Below are 19209 nucleotides of genomic sequence, written 5' to 3' on the forward strand. Positions count from 1 at the left end.
ATCAGAAACAGCATTACTTTCTGTCCACATGGTCTGAATTTAAACACTAATAAAAGTCTCTTTCTCCCAACCTGGAAACCAGGCTATTTGCATAAGATGAGAGCAGAAGGACGGACCTAAAGCTGTGTTCGGTTCCTCTCCCAGACAAACTGTCTTATGCTTAGTGCAGATACATATAGACCTGGAAACATCATGGTGACACCTGCCTGGTCTAAAGCCCAGCTCATCTGATCAAAGATAATCACGCCAAGATAAAAAAATACAGGTCTAGGACAACGACACATGTTGCCTACACCATCCGAGTCCACGGGCTGGCTGTCGGTGTCACTTCTGTCTCGTATTAGCTAGACAGTGCTTTGTGTATTCTTCCACACACTTCTTTGGGTCCCAAAGTCACCATCATCTCAGCAACGCTTGGTCCATGCTGAAAACACATAAGAAGTCATTGTACCAATGGAAACTTACGCTTTTCAGCACGTGTTTATGCATCACCATGGCGGAAACGACAGAGTGATTAGCTATCAGACTGCTGTTAGACCAAGGGTAGGAGTTTCATTAGTAATCTCAAAACAAGGGTTTGGGTTTTTCTTCCTCCCAAAGTAAAATGCTAAGAATGGTCAAACTGACCCAGAATGATTGATGCCAGAGCCTCAGCCAAGATAAGGCTTTGAAGAATTTTTGTAAAACTTGTTTTTGAAATTTGTAAAAGCAGATTGCACGTAAAATCCCAGTTTGGACCAAAACCTACAACCCTGCCAACACTCCTGTAAGGAGCTGGTCTAACTTCAGATTTGTCACCAGCATATTCGTACTTTGACAACTTCTGCCTTTCTGAAACTCTCAGAACAGCCGTTTCTTCCAGAATTGCTGTATATTGGTACATACGCTTATAACAGAAACTGATGTCAATTCTTGCAAGATGTCCAAATACCAGTATGTTGCTATCAGAGAGAAGATAGCTGTTAAAAAAAAAAAAAAAGAGAGAAGGTCCCAGTCTCAGAATTCTTATTTTTTACCTGCTGCCCACTGAGAGCCAAGCGAAGGAGCTTCATCATGCTGCTGTATTGAGTCTCTTTGGTTTGCTTCTGGAGGCTTCTCAGGTCTTTGTTCAACTCCTCCAAAGTCAAAACAGCTGCCTGCCTTGTCATGAGCCTTTAGGAAAGAAAATGTCCTTATAATTCAGGGACATACAAAACACAGGATTCCTACCCAGAAATGACTAATGACTCCGATGACTGCCAGCTAGCTCAGACTGGTTTTGCAAAATCTTCTGGCAACAGCAGCAGCTCAAGGTAACCTTTCCTGCCCTTCACTCCTGCTCTGCGCCAGGGCACTCCCTCTGCTCACCGCAGCGTTGGTCGTGTACACGGGTACCCTCCTAGGCTGGCAGGAGGGACTACTTTACCTCGATCCTGCTGCTGAGACTCTGCTTTGCAAAACCGTACCTTTAGTTCAACAGCACCAGAAAGCAGAGTTTGTTCAGAAAAGCAAGCATCAAGTTTAAATAAAAAAATTACACCAAGGACCTGGAAAACCACAGCAAAAGCAACAATTCTGATTTCTTTTTTAATAATATGATTTGTAGAGATGCAGGAGCCATCACTGATAGTACTCCACTGTAGGTAGCAGGACTGTTGTCCCTCCAGGATAGCGAGTATTCTTACATACCATCACTTGGATTCAGTTACCACTCAGCTGTGACAGATGACTGAGGGCAACCAGCTTTACAGATAGCTGGAAATAATAGCTCAATTTGAAGACACTGCCACCTTAACTACTCCCAAAATGGTTTTCAGGGCTCATTTCAGTCCAGAGATGAGATGTAATCTGGAAAGGTGACTGACATACCACCCTGCCTAGCTGCAAGGTGTGGAGTGGGGGGGGGGCATGGGGCAGCAGTGAAACTGCTGTTGGCAAAACCCCACAAAACTCACTGGCACAGAAGGGAGGTCCTAGACTGGGCAGACTGTCTGCCATCCCAGCAATGTTTCTGAGCAGACAGAACTGCAGGCTGCTAGCTAGAGACAAAGAAATGGAAGCAGGAAAAGCCCCCCAGAGATGAGCTCTTCAGCAGTGACAGTGATTCCAGCTGGACATGACCTGGGTTCACTCCAGAGACCCAGAAGTCTCGTTACACAATCTGAACACACGTTGACCAAAACCACCTTGCACTTCAGCAGACACAAGCACAGGAGATCAGGTGGCATAGAAAAACCTTGCTAACACCGCTGCTTTGTTAGCGCCATTGCTGGCACACAAACTGCTGTGCTTGGTGCTTTCCTAAATCCAGACATGGCAATTCTTGCTTGACAGCACTGACGTCAGCTTTCCTGCTGGCAAGCTGCTTCTCAATTAAAAGCACAGAATTTCTCACTAGTTATTAACTACAGCACATTCCAAAGCAGAGCAAATGAAATAAGAACTATGAGCATGTCCAAAAATCAATACAGCAGCCAAAAGCAATGCTCTGGGGCGGGCAGGTGGGTGTGTACAGAGCTGGGAAGAGACACTTACCCTACAACTAGTTTTCCTATTTCATCTACTTCTGCAGAAATAGTTTGTAGCTGCTCTCGGGACACTGAGGGCCTAACCCATAAGTAAGAATAATCAGATGACACCAGGTTCTTCAGGAGGCTTATGTGACCCTGGAGAAAGAAAGCAAAGCTGTCAAGGCTGAGGGTTAAGCTGGAGGAGGAGCAAACACATCCTGTCTGGACTTCACAAACAATTAAAGAGGGTCCAAACACACCACTGCCTTGTACTCCACACTGCTCAGAGGAAACGTGAATTGCTGACATTTAGGTAGCTGAGTTTTTCACACCCATAACCAGCTGGCGTGAGCAGGGACACAGAAGCAGCCCAAAGGGCAACGGCTGTACCCGTGCTGCAGAGCTGCATGCGGGCTGACTCAGAGTTAGTCTGGGGAAGTGGCTCGCCACGTTCATCTGCCGCCTTTCAAGAGACAGTGGGAAGTCACGAGTCACTGTCCCGCTGCCGCAGTGAAGCCTTCATGCGGGAACAGTCGTGTCTCTTCCTGCCCCTACAAAGAAGGCTTTATTCTTCACAAGGAATCCTCCAGATACTACAGTAGCATCCCAGGAGCAGACTGGGAAACAGCTGGGCTCACCCTCCTCCCTCCTTCCTGGCACTGGGAAGAGCCACAATATCTCTGACCCCTTTACAGCCGGAACTCTGCCACTTAACTGAGACCAGGGCTCCCAATGCACAAGCCCCACTTGTATTAACCACCAAGAGCTTCATCAGCCTCTGCAAAGAGGTTGCTTTGACTTTGCTACCAAAGCGTGGAGCAGAAGCAAAGCAGAGGCACCTTACGCTGCCCAGTCAGCAAAAGCTAGAGGTGAGCAGCCTCCTGGCACGAGGGGCCCTGGGTGCTGGATCTTCCCAGCACAAGCCAGCCACATCCTGGGCTAAAGGAGAAGTGCAGCTTGGAGGTTTTCAACACTCATCTAGATGAAGCCACAGCTGACCTGACCCAGCACTACTGACAGTCCTGCTCTGAGCATGAATCAAAGAGGTCTTCCAAGAAAATCCTACAATTCCATGATTTGCTTCCACGGAAGGGAGACGTCCCCCCTCTGCCGAGGGAGCTCTATGCTGTCTCAGCAAAGTATGGATGAGCTTATGACTCTGCAAAGGCCACCAAGATATTCACCATGCCCATTCCTACGGGTCAGCAAAGTATATGATTGGATTTTGGCAGTCAGCATGCACATGATCACTGGAGCTGGCAGTAACAGCCACTGGCAGGCTGTGGAGCTTCAGAGCTTAGATCAAAGCAGTGCCCAGGACTCAGCTGAGTCTTCATCCAGGAATCCCACAAAACCTCAGCTCCCCAAAATGGTGACATGGTGCTATCATTGCTCATACTTTTCTCAGCAGGAGGACTCGCTCCACATAGTCCTTTTCTAGAACCTCTTGATCCACTTGTTGATCCCCATAGACATGCTCCACCAGCAACTGCAACTCTCTAATTAGCTTCTGTCGTAGCCCTTCATTCTCAATATGACGGGTGAGGTGAATCCTGTGACAAAGAAGAAAACTGCTTTTGGACTGCTTTGGGTTACACTGGATCTAATCATGCCAACCTCACAACATTTAGCAATTAAAACTGTTAAGAAAAGCAACATTAAACCCCAGACAGACATTCTACAACAAAGCCTTAAGCGCCAATGCACCACAGTGAACAAAAGATGTGGTAACTCTCAGCAACGCAACATCCCCTAGCACCAGAGTGTACTTGCAGAAGTACCCTCTGGAAGTGTCGTCTCTTTTTAGATGTTATTTTGATATAAACTTAAGACCTTGCATCCTCCTAGCTGCACACCATCTGCCCAGGTTTTTACAGTGTGCCCGACAGCAGTGTCCAAGCACAGGACGGGAGAGGAGACAGGAATAGTGTAAGCAGAAACTTGTACTTCGCTGTAGCGCAGAGAAAAAGCCGCTGTGCTGGGACTGTGCTTGATCCAATAACAAAACTGCCAATTAAAGCCAAGTGCTAGGAATAAATTCTCAGTGATGTACAGATTGTTAAGGTTGAAAAGTTACCACTGGTATTTATACCTGTTGAATTCTGGGAGCTCTTCAAGATCCAGGAGGGCAGAATGGGTTGTAATTCTGCCTATTTCAAACTGCGAGATCAGCTCCTCCAAAGTCCTCCCCATCTGTTTCTCTGCAAAATAAGCCAACAAGGGAACAATACACATCTGCTCTCCTGCGAGAACTAGCATCACTGCATTCCATCGCAAGCCTCAGGTGCAGGGCTGGGGCAGCAGCACACCCAAGGAAGAAGTGACACAGGAGAGCCACGGTTCACAGCGCTAACAGGGACGTACCCCAGCAAACAGGAGGGAACCTGTAGCAGACATGCATGGGAAGCTGCCCTTTCCCCAAGAGCTCTGCTAACTACTGGCGAGAAACTGGAAACTGGGACATTCTGCTTGGCTTTTTGGTGGAACATCCCTTGCATTGGTCAGCCAAAAAGAAGTAACACTCAGCCAGGAGGCTCCACTGCCCAAGAAAGTTTTCATTCCCAAGCTGAATTCCCGAAACACAAGTTAATTTGTGATCCTCACACAGCAAGAGCAACAAAAGGAGCCATTGACTCAACTTCTCATGGTCTTTCAGGTTAAACGAGAAGTGCGACAGCTGTATTATTAACCATAGAATACAAGTTTTCCCAAAAGTTCACAGACAGTTTCTTCACCTTCAGATGAATGTTGTCCCAAGTGGGAACCCATTAAGCATCAGACTCAATTTAAATGGCTGCACAGAGGCAGAAAGATTCTCACTATTCCCGCACACCACCCAGTCTTTCACAGGAGCTCTGCAGAAGCCCTGGGGGCATTTCAGTGACAAACTGGTTGCCTGACACCCATTTCCTGATCCCTTCAAACACTGTCAAAGTTCTTGGCTATTAAAATAAACCTAATCCATTTCCCAACGTCGTCATCAAGAAGCGTCCTAGCAAGTACCAAGCCTGTTGTCATTACCTGCGAATCCAGAGCCACAGTTAGTTATGATGTCCAGCAGAGCCTCTGGCAAGTAGCCATCCTGAGCAAAACGCTCCAGAAAGATGTCCCCCTGCCTTTTCGACAGCTTGCCACCATTTTTGTTCAGAAGCAGCGGGAGGTGACCAAACTGAGGGGGATCCCAGCCAAAGGCTTTGTAGAGAAGGAGGTGCTTGGACGTTGAAGTCAGCCACTCAGTTCCCCGCAGAACGTGGCTGATGCCCATGTAATGGTCATCCACCACATTTGCCAGGTGGTAGGTGGGGAAGCCGTCCCCCTTGAGAATCACTGGGTCGCCTTCCACGTCAGCCACCTCATGCTTGTTCCAGCCATAGACCAGGTCCCGAAAGGGTTCCACCCCCTTCTCCAGCCGGAAGCGGACTACCCAGTCAAGGCCCTGTGACAGCTTCTCAGACACTTCTGCAGGCGTCAGGTGCCGGCACCGGTTGTCATATCTTTGAGAAAGGAGAATGAAGGCCTCTGTTCAATACAGGCCAACCCCATCAGCCATTTTTACTTTCCCAGAACTCTAAATCGATCTCAGCATTTTAGCTGTAACCTGCCCACTACGTGTCCAGTCAAACCACTTTGTCTCTGGAGGTCGCGCCCCTAAGCCTCTAAGGGTTACGCTGGCTTCTCTCTCTACGGGCAGTGATATTACAATCCTATAGACCTGCATGTTGCCGTAAGTTTTTGCAAGCATGCAGTACAGGGAACCACCCAGCAGACAAGGAATCCCTACCGCGGGGTCTGCTGGCTCCGCAAAGCCTCCTTCTTCAGCAGTTCCAGGCGCTGAGGGGTACAAAAGCAGCGGTATGCCGCGCCTCTCTCCAGAAGCACGTCGCTGGCGCTCCTATAAAGGTCAAGTCTGTGTGACTGCTGGTAGGGTCCAAAGGAGCCACCGCGGCGAGGACTCTCATCAGGGGGAATACCTGAAATATCAGTATAACAGGAGTTAAAAACCCGCAAAAAGGCAGAGCGAAACCCACCACCAGAGCACGCTAAATGAGAACAAAATAGCAAGGTTCTGGAGAGTGTCTAAAGATGGTTTCTGCTCCAGGGCAGCCTGCTAATGGCATCTGTCTAGCACAGGAGTCAGATTCTCCTGGACTCAGAAGATAAACAGCAGCCAACATCTTTACAATTTAAAGTACTGTGTGTGAAGCAACAAGCAGAAAAAAATCACCAAAACCTAGTAAATAGTTGAGTGGCTCTAATACTCGAATTGCTCTTACAGCAAAATATAGTCAGGTGTACAAAGTAGCATCCACCCTTTTTATAGCAAAAACCACAAAAATACAGTTGACGCCTTAGCTGATTATTTCACCTACTCCAAATTTACTACTCAAGAGCAAAGCCCTAGTCCCTTAAAGCTTACCTACCCATTAATGGCAGCATCCGTGGGACCTGGCTCTAAGTTTATCACAATTCTGTATTCTAAAATCACCCTCACTTTTAGTTCTCAAGCTCAAAAAGAAGCAGAGGATTCAAAACAAAAGCTGACACCTCCAGATCCCTTTTAGCATATGCTCTGTATACAAACAATTTATCAATTTACAGCAAGGTCTGTCTGCTGCAGCTTCTGACCCTTCTGTCACATCTCTCGTGCACAACCTTTGTTACAACTGCACATTGGGCCACGTTCACAAATTTGGATCTTTCTGCATGTCAGACAACACAGACAAAAGAAACCAGCCTAAGCAGTTACTTCTAGAAGGGCTTTCCTAGTGCCTAGCTGTACAAATAACTACATTTCAACTAATTCATCATCTGAAACGCTGCGTAGCTTGCTATCATGCAAAATACTCTTCAATTTGGGTACTGTTAATCTCTAAAAAGAAGAGAATCTTTCAGGAAGCAAAATTGAAAGATGTTTGTAATACCTGCCCAGTCCAGCATCTCTTCTATTCCTTCCGCAGCTCCAGGCACCACGCGATTTTGATCTGTATCCTCCACTCGCAAAATAAAAGTGCCTTGGGTTTTTTTGGCAAAAATGTAATTGTACAAAGCAGTCCGAAGGCCACCCAGATGCAGAAAGCCTGTGATCACACGGAAGTCAGAGGAGACGACAATGGTTAAGGCGCAGGAAAGACATTTCTGAGCACGAGCTGGCAGGAGGGCGACGCTACCCGCCACGGAAAGCGGTGCCAAGGGCAGGCCGGGGCCGGGCGGGCGCGCTGCCCCCACACCGCCGGCTGCGCGGGCCCGGGCGCCAGCCGGGCATCGCCTACGAGCTGGCACGTGCCCCGAAACACCGTTGTGGCGCGCTTTCACGAGAGGGGGCCACGCAACTCCCCCGCGCCGCTGGAACGGCGCAAACTGTCGGCTCCCGCGCTGCTAGAGCGCCCCGGCCCCTCGGCGCTCTCTGCGGGGAGCGGCCCGGGGCGAGGAGCCGGCGCAGCGTCCCGCCCCGCCCGGCCGGGCCCCGCCCCGGCCCCGGCCCCGCGCGCTCCCGAAGGGTCCGGAGCCCGCGGGGGAAGAGGCAGGGGCGGGCCTGGCGAGGCACTGGGGGTTACCTGTGGGGCTGGGCCCGAACCGCACCCGCGTCCCCGACCCCACCGCGCCCTGCAGCGCTCGTGCCATCCCGCCGCACCACCCACGTGGCCGCCGGCGCCGCTTCCGCCCGGGCGCGCCAGCCAATCCCCTGGCCCGCAGCGGCCGGGGGGCGGGAGGCCCCGTAAAGGCTCCACCACCCTCCTCCTACTGCCGCGCGGCGCCGGCAGCGCGGGGGGCGCGGCAGGGCCTCGGCGCCCGGAGGGGCTGGGCGGAGGGGCCGGGACGCCCCTGCCCGCGAACCCGAGCGGCGCAGCCCGGGGCGCGGGGGCGCGGCCTGCGGCGCTCGCACCGCCCACCGGCCTGAGAGGGGCGGGAGGGGGCGGGCTACGGGAGCCGGCGCGGCCCAGCAGGCAGCGGCGGGCGTTTCCCGGCGTGCCCCGCGGCAGATTGTACACAATCATCATGGCCGCCGCCGCCTCCGCCGCCGCCGATGGTAGGAGCTCGCGGTCTGGGCGGCGGGGTGCGGCGCGGCGCGGCGCGGCGGCGGGCGGCACCGCAGGGTGACGTGGGGAGGCGCCGGCGCGGGGAGCTGGCCCTGGGCAGTCTGCGGGTGGCGCGGCGCCGGGCGGCGCTCCGGGGCTGGAGCGCGGGCGGCCGGGCCGGGCCAGCTTCCCGCTGGCCTGGCTCATCCTCTCCTCTCGCCTCCAGGTGCCGAAGAGCCGGGCATGGAGGCAGAGGCTCAGGAGCTGCCGCTGGGCTGCGGCGGAGAGGGCGGCTCGCCGGCGGCGGGGCGGTCTCCGGAGGGCGAGGAGCGCCGGGATCCCCCGCAGGCGTCTGTCAGCAACGGCGGCGACGCGGAGAGCGGGAAGGAGCTGGTGGAGCTGAAGGTTATCTGGAACAAGAACAAGTACGACGTGAAGTTTTGCCTGGACAGCACGGGGGCCGAGCTGAAGCAGAAGATCCACTCGCTCACAGGTCTGTCGGTGCTGCCGCCGCCTCTCCCGCCTCAGCCCGCGCCTCCTCTCGCCGCTCTCGGGCAGTCTCGTAATCGTTATTCTTGCCTCTTAGGCCTTCCACCTGCTATGCAGAAAGTTATGTTCAAGGGACTTCTACCAGAGGAGAAAACGTTGCGGGAAATCAAAGTAACAAATGGAGCGAAAATAATGGTTGTTGGCTCTACTATCAATGATGTTTTAGCGGTAAATACACCTAAAGAAGCTGCTCAACAGGAGGTCAAAGCTGAAGAAAATAAAAAGGAGCCACTTTGCAGACAAAAGGTTATTCATGTCTCAATAATTCCTGGTCTGGGGGAGCTGTAGGATTTACGCGGTTCTCATGTAATACTCTGCAGTCACTGTTGAGCCCTGTTCCTCCTTGAGGCAGGCTGGGGTTTCTTTTCTCACAGCTAAGCAACAAGAAGAAGGGCTTTGTGCAGAGGAGTTCTAGCACCAGAAAAACATTTAGCCTGGTGGAGGCTGGGGCTTTGCAAGACACCACTTGTGCTGGTGCTAGGTACAGCCTAGCATTTCAGACAAGAAATAGTAAATTTCATGGCTGTTAGCTCAAACACAGTCTAAATTAATTATATCTAAAAGCTGACTAATTTTTGTTGGCACAAAATAATTTGATCTCCAAAAACTGCCTTTAAAATGAACACCAAGAGAGCAGTTCCTTCAGCTGTCCCAGCACTGACGGGAACGTGGATGTTGAATACTTCTCGTGCCTCTTGAAGTGCTGCCTCCAAATAGGGAGTGAAGTACAGTGCAGTGAGGGTTGGGTTGGTGGCGGTGCTGCAGTGTTGTGGGCTGATAAAGGATTTTCAGCTCAAGGTATTGCCTGCCCCGTACCTTCCTCAAAATAAATTTGATTAAACATTTAGTGCATCATTGAACTGCAATCTTTATGAAACATGCATTTGTTTTTCTATAATTTATCATAGTTCACATTCACTGTAAGTTCCATCATTGTTTAAAGGTACTCAGCAACTTACAAGCTGTGAGCATGGTTTTCTTAGTTACTACTGCTCTAATCTCTTCTGGTTTGTTGCTGTGTTGCAGTATGTTGCACTGTCAAATGTGGAGGGGTTTCTGCCATTCACCGGATATAACACTTGACTGTTAAAACTGTCTTGCCAAATGCCAACTATGTGATTCAGCATGTAAAATATTAAAGTAGGACTCGGGATTTTTAAAATTTTTATAATATATATTTATGTATATGTAAATTCTAGAAGGGATGTTACCCTTTGCGTTATATTTGGGTTTTATTCATTTATGTAATTTCTTTAGACTCTCATAGAAAGCGCTCGGTTACCTTTGAAAATTAACCATTTCCTGTGTGATAAATAACTGTGAATAGTCCTTAACTGTCTCTTGGTGCTATTGGGATGTGGTCATGGGTGCAGCTGGAAGGAAATGAAAAGTTCTGTTGTGTTCCTGTAAACTCTAATTTCTGTTTTTATATTGTAGCAACACAGAAAAGTATTGGATAAAGGAAAACCTGATGATGTGATGCCTTCTGTTAAAGGTGTTCAGGTAAGTAAATAAGTACTTCAGACGTTGTCATAATCAGGAGAGAGATTTTTTTTTTGTGGTTTGAGACCTTTCTTTGCTGGTTCAATTGTTCCTTGCTATCTTAGCAGAAAACTGAAAAGATGGATCATACTTATGCTTAAAAAGTTAAGAGAATATAGCTTTTCCTGTTAAAGTCCTTCACCGTGACTTACTATGTTGCCTCTTTGTAGGAGCGCCTGCCAACAGTGCCATTATCTGGCATGTACAACAAGTCAGGGGGGAAAGTAAGATTGACATTTAAACTTGAGCAAGACCAGCTATGGATTGGTACAAAAGGTGAGCAACTCTAAAACTTTGAGGTGAATAACTGATAATTGGGCTCTAAGTGAATTTTGTGACCTAGAAATAGCTTCTGGTGTGAGTAAATTTTGTTTAGGGAATAATGTTAGTATTGTAATACTTCAAAACTAAATTTTGCTTCCTCTTGTCGAATGCCTTTCTCCCAGATCATTGAATATTACTTGATATTTTACTTCTGTTCTTGAAAAACTTGAGTTCAGTTGTGCCAGAAGATTAATGTTCCAATCTGCTATTCATAGCTCTAAATGTAAATTATAATATTTGGCATTTCTAGCAGATCTCAAAAGCACTTCATAAACATTGGTTTGATGCCAGCATCACATAGAGGCTCAATGACTTGGCTACGATTCGAAAGGGAATCTTAGGACCGGAATTAAAACTAGGAGTGCTGGCGTCTCTGTCATTATCTGTCCTTCCAAGCAAAATTAGTCGGGTGTCTTGTTTCAGTGATGTACAACTGCAGAAACTATGGCACGTGTTGCTGTGCAGAGGAATCAGTTTACTGTCTTGAGTGGTGCCAGGAGGAGCTGAAAGTGCTGTAGTGATAACTTTGCATTGCTGAGGACATCTCGGATAACCCCCTGCCTCCAAGGGAAGCTGTGTTCCTTTAGTTTGACCAGGATGGGGCAATATTATAGTGATGAGCAAGAGGCATACAAGTGCTTGCTTGCTGTCCCAGTAAAGTAACCTAAGTGGATGGTAACGTTAGCTTTGGATGGCACTTCCAGCTGCTACATTATTTCCAAAGTAAGCAGAAATCTCAGAAGTTTTTGACCTTTCTTTTGTAGGACAGACTTGACTGTGAAGATTTTTCTGGCTTTAAAACCTCTGTTAGTACTAATTGCAGTGATTTTTCTTCTGGGCTAGGTGATGGAGTGAGACATTATTCTTTTTCCTCTCTAGTTTGGGCAGCCAGATCTTTTTGTTATTGATAATGTGTTCTAAAGGAATTATTAGTACTTAGGTAATTAACCATCTTCCTTCACCTTCTAGACGAGTTTCCAGTTTCGTATTTCTGAAGTGTTCTAGATTAGTGTTTCTTAAGCTGTGAAATTTGATTCTTCTTGCAGTCATCTGTCTTTCATGTAACCTGTTTCCCTACTTCCCAAAATTAGCAGCAGCTTACTTCCTCTAGGGAATGGTTATAATTGCTGACTGTTGTTGGGGAAAAACTCCCTCCTGCTCTGAGAAATTCATGACAGATGCCAGCACGTAAGGGCTAGAATAAAACCAACTGGGTGTTAATGCAGTTTTTCCACTTGCTAGTCCTGGAAAGTTGAAACTGATTCTTCCCCCATGCAGCCTCCCTGTTCATAGATCACTTTGTACATTGTTGTAGCCTAAGGTTTGGTGTAGGTAGATGTTTCTCAGTTGCTCTGTGTCATTTTTGTAGAGGCATTGATAATATGAATTTGTTTATTGCTGAGATACTCTGAAGAGTGATTGATTTGCAGGATGCTAAACGAGTGAAAAGTAAGATTTTTATTCAGTGAATCAGTGTCACGAGTCAAGTGTAGTTCGGAGTCTGTTTAGTTACAGCACTGAGGTAGAGAATGTTTGTCTTCACTTTATCTCCCTGTGTGCCTTTTTTAGGTAGGTGGTTTTTTTCTGGGTCACACAAATTAGATATATCTAAGGAACTCGTAGCTCTGTTTCTCCTTTGTAGTGTTTATGTTTTTCTGTCTTATATCCAAGAAGATAATTTTAGGCTGACACTGAAAGCTGGAACTGAAAGGAAGGATCTTGGAGTTCAGTCTTCAGAAAGAAGCGAGGACAGAACTGAGACAGAGAAATTCTGACATGAACTTTGTCATTCTTGTTGGTTACCTCTGGTTGGCTGACATTAGTTTCTCTTTTTGATTCTTTCCCTATTTACTTGTTAATATTTCCTTGCTTTTACAGTAACAGTTGAACACTGCCTCAGGGTAGAATCAGGGCAGGCTTTCAAAGAGTTAGTTAGTCCATCTTTATCCAGCTTTTTCAGCCTTGTCATTTCTGTAGAGCTTAGTATAATCCTTGGTAGTCAGTCCTGCATACTCTTACACCTGGACCAGCTTTCACTGTGGTGAGTAATTCTGCTGGTCTGAGTAGATTTCCTTATGGGGAAATGGTAAATGAAGCCAGGGTTTTCCTCTCACTCACTCACTTTAGGCCTGAATCAGCTACACTGAAGTACTTAATATGATGCAGAGACATAAAATGTGAGGAACTGTGTGATCCAGTTTTGGATTCCTTCAAATTATTAGCGTGCCAGCTGTGAGGTATGTGCTAATGTGGAAGAGGGGCTTCCGGGCGCCAGGTGTCCAAAGTTCACCCAAAGGCTGACATGAGGAACTTTTGGAAGTAATGGAGGTGGTATTTGAAATTAATATGAAATACTACGTCCTCATATATCAGAAATAATACTTTGATCAATTTTGATGTAGAGAGAACAGAAAAGTTACCCATGGGGTCCATTAAAAATGTGGTGAGTGAACCTATTGAAGGACATGAGGATTATCACATGATGGTAAGTAATGTCTCTACTTTAATAACTACTTCATGCAAATACAGAGAGATAAGGCTTTTAAACAGTGCAAGTCGGAGATGGATAGTAATACCAGCCTCGTGTTGTGGAAGGTGGGAATGTAGACGAAGTCTGCTCTTACAGTGTAAATATTTTGGGTGGCATGTGGACTATCTGCTACTTGTGTGAAACCAGCACAGATTTCCACAAACATTATGTGATTAAGCGTTACATCATATCTTCTGTCTTGTGACAGCGTTAAGATGGTAAAAATGCTCACAATATAGTTCATGACTTGTTAACATTAGTGATATTTTCCTATACTAGTTTAATTTCTAGTTTCTGTTGTATTTATATAAACAACAGGCCTTGCTGGAGGTTAAAAAAAAACCACAGTGATTTGATGCTGTAATATTTTTTTTTTTTCCCCCATATGTAATTTTCTGAAAAACTGGTATCAGGTCTAGAAAGTAACGCATTTTAGAAGAGCGCTGTGCTAATTCTACTGAATTTTTGTCTCTCTCTTTTAATTTATGGGGTTTTTTGAGGTCTTGCTTTCCAAAGTACAGTAACTAACTTTTAATGTTGAAGTAAGTTCCTTATATAAGTCTGTTTCCTTCTTTAGGGGAAGAAAGGGGAAATGTTATACCTTAAAATTATTGTCTGCAGGAGGGTGGTGATCTAGTCTTTGTCCAAATACTTGATTTTTGATCATCCATGTAAGAAAATGTCTTCTTCAGAATATGATACAATAAACTCTTACCCTAAAGCGAGGATAGAGGTTATTGGCATGCCATGGTGCTCCTCTTCTGTTTATACTGACAGAAGTTAAGAACAGGGTGTTAATGTCTCAACATTAAATTCTGTGAACTTTTATGACTGACTATGAAAACGTGGTTATTGTCTTATTTAGTTCCTGTTTGGCTTCTCAACTCTGTGCATTCTGGTCATTTCTTTAGAGACTTTGAGTTATGCTTCAGATTCTGTCTTCCAGAATAATTTCCTCATGTTCTTGAAACTGGCCAAGAGTTTTCGTTGCTGCTATGATACCATAAAAGGAAAGAGCTCATCATTTTAATTGGTACTTTGCAGTTCTTGTTTCTCCAAGGAATGCTTTTTTGATTGCTTATCAAATAACTGTAGTGTGTGCCACGTGTTTGAAGGAGGCTGTAGGCATAACAGACTTCTTTGATTTTTGCAGTGGATAAGCTGTGTCTGTCCACTGGTGTAAGCTGTTCTGTTTCCCACTTGTAAATGTTGTCATTTTTAACTTTGCAGGCATTTCAGCTGGGCCCCACAGAAGCATCTTACTACTGGGTCTATTGGGTACCAACTCAATATGTTGATGCAATCAAAGACACGGTGCTGGGAAAGTGGCAGTATTTTTGAAAGCACGCTCACCTCTGGCACAGGAAAATGACACAAAGCTAAGGACACTGCTGGGAGAGGCCTCCAACATCCCTGGATGTGATAGTCCTGGAACTTATTAATAAAATATGATAAACGAGGCATTGATGGAAGCCAGAGGTGATGTTCTTTCACCATTAGTTTACTCTTAACTTAAAAATTTCACCATCCCTTTTCTGCAGTCAACTTCAACCATATTTAAAGCAAATACAATGGAAATCAATAAATCTTAATTCATGAAGTATTGTGTGTAATACAATTAAATCTGCTGAGATTTGATCTTCCAATTTAGTTTTAAAAAGAAAATATTACATTGTATTATTGAGGATTTTTTTACATGGTCTGAACAAAAATATTTTCATAATCTTTCAGTTACAAGCATTAGACTTAAGTTAGTTACTTGGCTGTGACTGAGAATTTCAGAAACAGTTTTTTAAAAATAAACTTTAAACAGTATGCAAAATTGATGTTTAGTAAGCCATATTCTGCTGGCCCTTTTATTTCAGGTTTAACTCTTTGGTAGCAAAACTAATCTTTTCTTTTTTTTTAACCCAAAGATATCCTGGGTTTTGTTGGTTTTGTTTTGGTTTTTTCCTCTCCTGTTTGTTGGGGGTTTTTTTCCCAATACTAGAAGCTCTGGGTTGGTTCTCTGTGTGGCATGTTTGGAGCAGATGAATACCACTGTGGATGTTTTGCAATCGCAATGGCCCAGTGCTACTTACCGTCCCCTTTCATGCCACGTTAGTTGTTCCCCTCCCACCTGCATACCTCTCTGCTCCTGTTCTGCCTCCTGCCCCGGGGGTGCTACATGTTTCCGAGCATTTTCTTGATCATGCATGTTGCAGTCCAGAATCATTTTGCAGCTGTTGCGATGACGCTTACCTGTAGAGTGCACTGCGTAATGCTGTCTGGCGTGAGCGGGGTGAAGCAGTGACACAGATCTCGCAAAGGGAGTGAACCAGAGACCTTCCTGCCACCTTTTGGGGGTGTGGGGAGCGGGGAAGAGAGAAGCTCGGATGCCATTTTGGATCGTAAATAACTGCAGTAGTCCTTTGTGACCTGGATTTGAAAATTTATAGTGATCTTATTCAGTGAATCTTACCAAATTTAGAGTATCTATCCAGCAATGGATCTTTTGAAACTTAAATCACCTTTCAGCTTTTCTCTTGCTCAAGTTTACAGGAGGTTCTTGCATCTTGTCCTGTCTGAAATAATGCTCCTCACCTTTGGTGACGTTCTGCGTATCATCTCAGCAATTCACGTGACATTTATCTCAGGTTTTCTGAATGGACCTTTCAGTCCTGAAAAGGTGCACACCCTTAACAGATTGTATTGTGCAGTCAGACTGAATCAGTCTTGCTCTGTGTTAAACCTGCATCTAACAGATCACTGTTCTTCTTTTAACGCTGTAGGCTTGACATTGCTCAAGGCAAGTAGCTCAACATTTTTGAAACTCGTGGAGACATAGCCTTGCAGGAATAGATTCCATGTCCATTTGTCACTCTCCTTGAAACAACCCACTTGAAACTCAGCAGGTGCAAATTCCCAAATGAGTATTTAATTTTTTTTTTACTTGAGAGACTGGGAAAAGTGTTCACTTCATGGTACGTGTTAAGATTGCGTATTTACCTGTAGACTCTTGATAGCAACGTAAGCAGCTTTTGTTTTGTATTTTCAGTTACAACATTCATGCAATATGAATTTTAAAGGTGTTTCATAGCCTTCATATAAACTAGTGATGTGCTTGTTACTCTTGTAGCTTGAGATACTTCCTTTCTGTATACAAGTCACCAGCAGTGTGTCTTGACATAAATGCATTGAGACAGGAGCTCTTCCTGCAGCAGTGCTGTGTCCGCTCCCTCGAACAGCCCCCTTCCGATGCTCGGCACAAGCGAGTGCAGGTAGTGGAGTTGGCGTGAGTTAATTGGAGATAAGATTACGACTTAAATGCCACTATCATGTTTCTTATTTTCTCTTTGCCAATCCTGGTGTTAAGGCTTAAACTTTTAAATTCGGTATCTGGTGGAAAGTGTACGCACTACGGTATAATGGAAATGGGTGACATTAGCTTTTTTCTGTCACTTGGGGTCACCTTTGCACTGGCTATCTTGTTGGTTCTGCGATTATCAGCTCCCGCTTGCTACTGGGCTTGCTTGGACCTGTCTGTACATCTGTTCATATTCCATTTTCCTTTCCTGTTCTTTCATTTGCTTGCTCCTTGAGAGGACGTGGCTCTTAGTTCCTGTGGCTCCTGTGCTCGCCGCAGTGACCCGGGTGAGTACGCTCTGCTGCTAGTGCCGAGGGAGGGCAGATACCTGATCTACTGCTGCCGCGCAGGAAGGGCACCTGGAAGGGCATGGCGTACAGGCAGCCTTTAACACTCCTGTCTGCTCCTTTCCCAAGGACACGATTGCTCTGCATCCTGTGCCAGGTACAGTTGATCATCTCAAAAGAAACTGAATATAAAAACCGTGGGTTATAAAGCAGTTTTAAACATGGAGAAGAAAATATTACAAACTAAGCAAATGTGATCCTATTCAGGTGCTTCTTTTCCAACCCAAAGTTGGATTTGATTTGAAAAATGAAATAGTTTCACTTTTTTGTTCTATGTGCAAAGTTTGAATTAAAATACAGGAAAGTGATACTTACATAAAATGCTTGTTGGCTTAATATAGTAGGTTTCTTGGGAGTTCTTTGAAATGAATATTCCAACTGAACTTACTGCACTACTTTTAAGATCATTTCTCTTTTGGAATGATGGGGAGCTTTGTATCTTCTGGTATATACTGATTTCCCCCCCCCCCCCCCCCCCCCCAAGGCAATTATTGTCATTAACTAATGAGCATTAACATCTAAGAAAACACCATCTCTAGTTGGGTAGCACCACAGCTTGCCTAATTGGGGAGCTGCTTCCTTGACTCTGGATTTTATTCTCTGAAACTGTGGTCATCTCCAGGGCAGTTTCAGCATAACAAATGGTCCTGTGAAAGAATTTGGCAATTAAGATACAAGCGCTGTGAGTAAAGTGCAAATGTAGTCAGTATTTGAGCTGGCTGATAAAGATTGCTTTGAGATCCAATGTGTAATCTTCCATAGGAAGTTTATGGTAATATCTGGTGATTCTTGCACAAAAGTTTATTTCCATTAAATTACAATTCAATGATCTCCTTTCAATACATATAGGAATATGTATTGAAATACAATAGGATTGATTCCCTATTGTACATATGTGAAATTCCCTGTGAACACCTTGAGGTATGAAGTTGTATCAAGTGCTTTGCTGGGGTTACTCACTGGGGATTAAAGCATCTGTAACACAAACATTGGTTTCCACAGAACAAAGCCGGTGTTTCCCACGCTGCGCTGGTGGCTGCTCCCAGCGCCTGGGCAGTGTCCCCCTCCTCACTGCCGTCCTGTCAGGGAGGAGTGCTGCTGCAGTCCTTGAGCCCTCCATGCCCCGTCCGACAGCGTTGAGTGTTGCAGCTCACCTGTACGTCGTCCCTTTCCCTTCTCCATGCCCAGCACTGTGGGTTTCTTCTCCTCTCCTTGTCCTGAGCTGAGTATTCCTTCCTTCTCTGTGCATCCCAAGCGTAAACAGTTCCAGGATTAGTATCGCATTAGCAATGCAAATATATATCACTAAACCTTGGTTAGGTTTGAATGGAGACTGTATCTTGCATGAAAATCTTGTATTATTTGCAAGTTTTTCATGTCGAGTTTAAGATTAAAGTAAATCATTAATTTCCGTTAATGACACTGATGAGAAATGTGCAACTAAAATGAGGATGTTCTGATGATGAAAGAGGAAGGTGATCTGAATTCAAAGAACTAGATAAAAAACTGTTAGCACACAATACTTTATAATTGGTAACACGCACACAACCTGGTAAATTTTGTACCTGACGCAGTTCATATCTGTTGCTTCTTCATAATTTAAGGGCCAAAGAAAAACAATTCACTTGCAGTGATGCTGTCAAGGTGCTGTGTTGTGGCTGTCTGCTCCGCACTCTCCCCTTCCCAACGGCAGTGTTCCCTTACAACCGCGGGTGATGCAGCTCTGTGGGCGCAGGCACAGCGTGTGTTCCCTGCTCTGGTCGCTCACTGTGCCAGCTCAGGAGAGCAGGTTTGTCTCCAGACTTCCCTTCTTTTGTTTACTTTTTCTTCCTCTGTAACTTGATTTTTCCAATGGAGCTGTTTTTATTTTCAGTTCTGTACTCCAGCCTTTTGCTGCCTGTTAGGATTAGATTGTTAGCATCTTGTTTTGTTAATTAATGTCCTCGTTGCTGGGGGGAAGGAGGAGCGGGACCAGGAGAGCTGTAGCAAGTCTTATATGAAACATATGGCCATTTTACCTTCTAGCCAAGGATTCGCTTTCTGTGGCTCATGGAAGTTCACTATG

At 45.9% G+C, this 19209-nt stretch overlaps 2 protein-coding genes across 2 annotated transcripts; one reads left to right on the plus strand and one right to left on the minus strand.

Annotated features, from left to right (window-relative positions):
- Positions 1-340: 340 nt before the first annotated feature.
- On the minus strand, positions 341-8111 carry EARS2 (glutamyl-tRNA synthetase 2, mitochondrial; the record flags this gene model as incomplete). The annotated part of the gene is made up of 9 exons (XM_082006728.1): positions 341-424; positions 1017-1152; positions 2515-2645; positions 3889-4042; positions 4582-4690; positions 5511-5983; positions 6271-6460; positions 7412-7567; positions 8045-8111. The coding sequence occupies 9 exons, from the start codon at positions 8109-8111 to the stop codon at positions 341-343; spliced, it is 1500 nt and encodes a 499-aa protein (XP_081862854.1).
- A 375-nt stretch (positions 8112-8486) lies between these two features.
- Positions 8487-14792, plus strand: UBFD1 (ubiquitin family domain containing 1; the record flags this gene model as incomplete). The annotated part of the gene is made up of 7 exons (XM_082006620.1): positions 8487-8517; positions 8733-8999; positions 9093-9301; positions 10493-10558; positions 10768-10873; positions 13324-13406; positions 14682-14792. 7 exons carry the CDS (start codon positions 8487-8489, stop codon positions 14790-14792), a joined length of 873 nt encoding a protein of 290 aa, XP_081862746.1.
- Positions 14793-19209: the final 4417 nt, after the last annotated feature.

The sequence above is a fragment of the Phaethon aethereus genome (genome assembly GCF_964289735.1).
Source record: "Phaethon aethereus genome assembly, chromosome: 15".
Lineage (NCBI taxonomy): Eukaryota > Metazoa > Chordata > Aves > Phaethontiformes > Phaethontidae > Phaethon > Phaethon aethereus.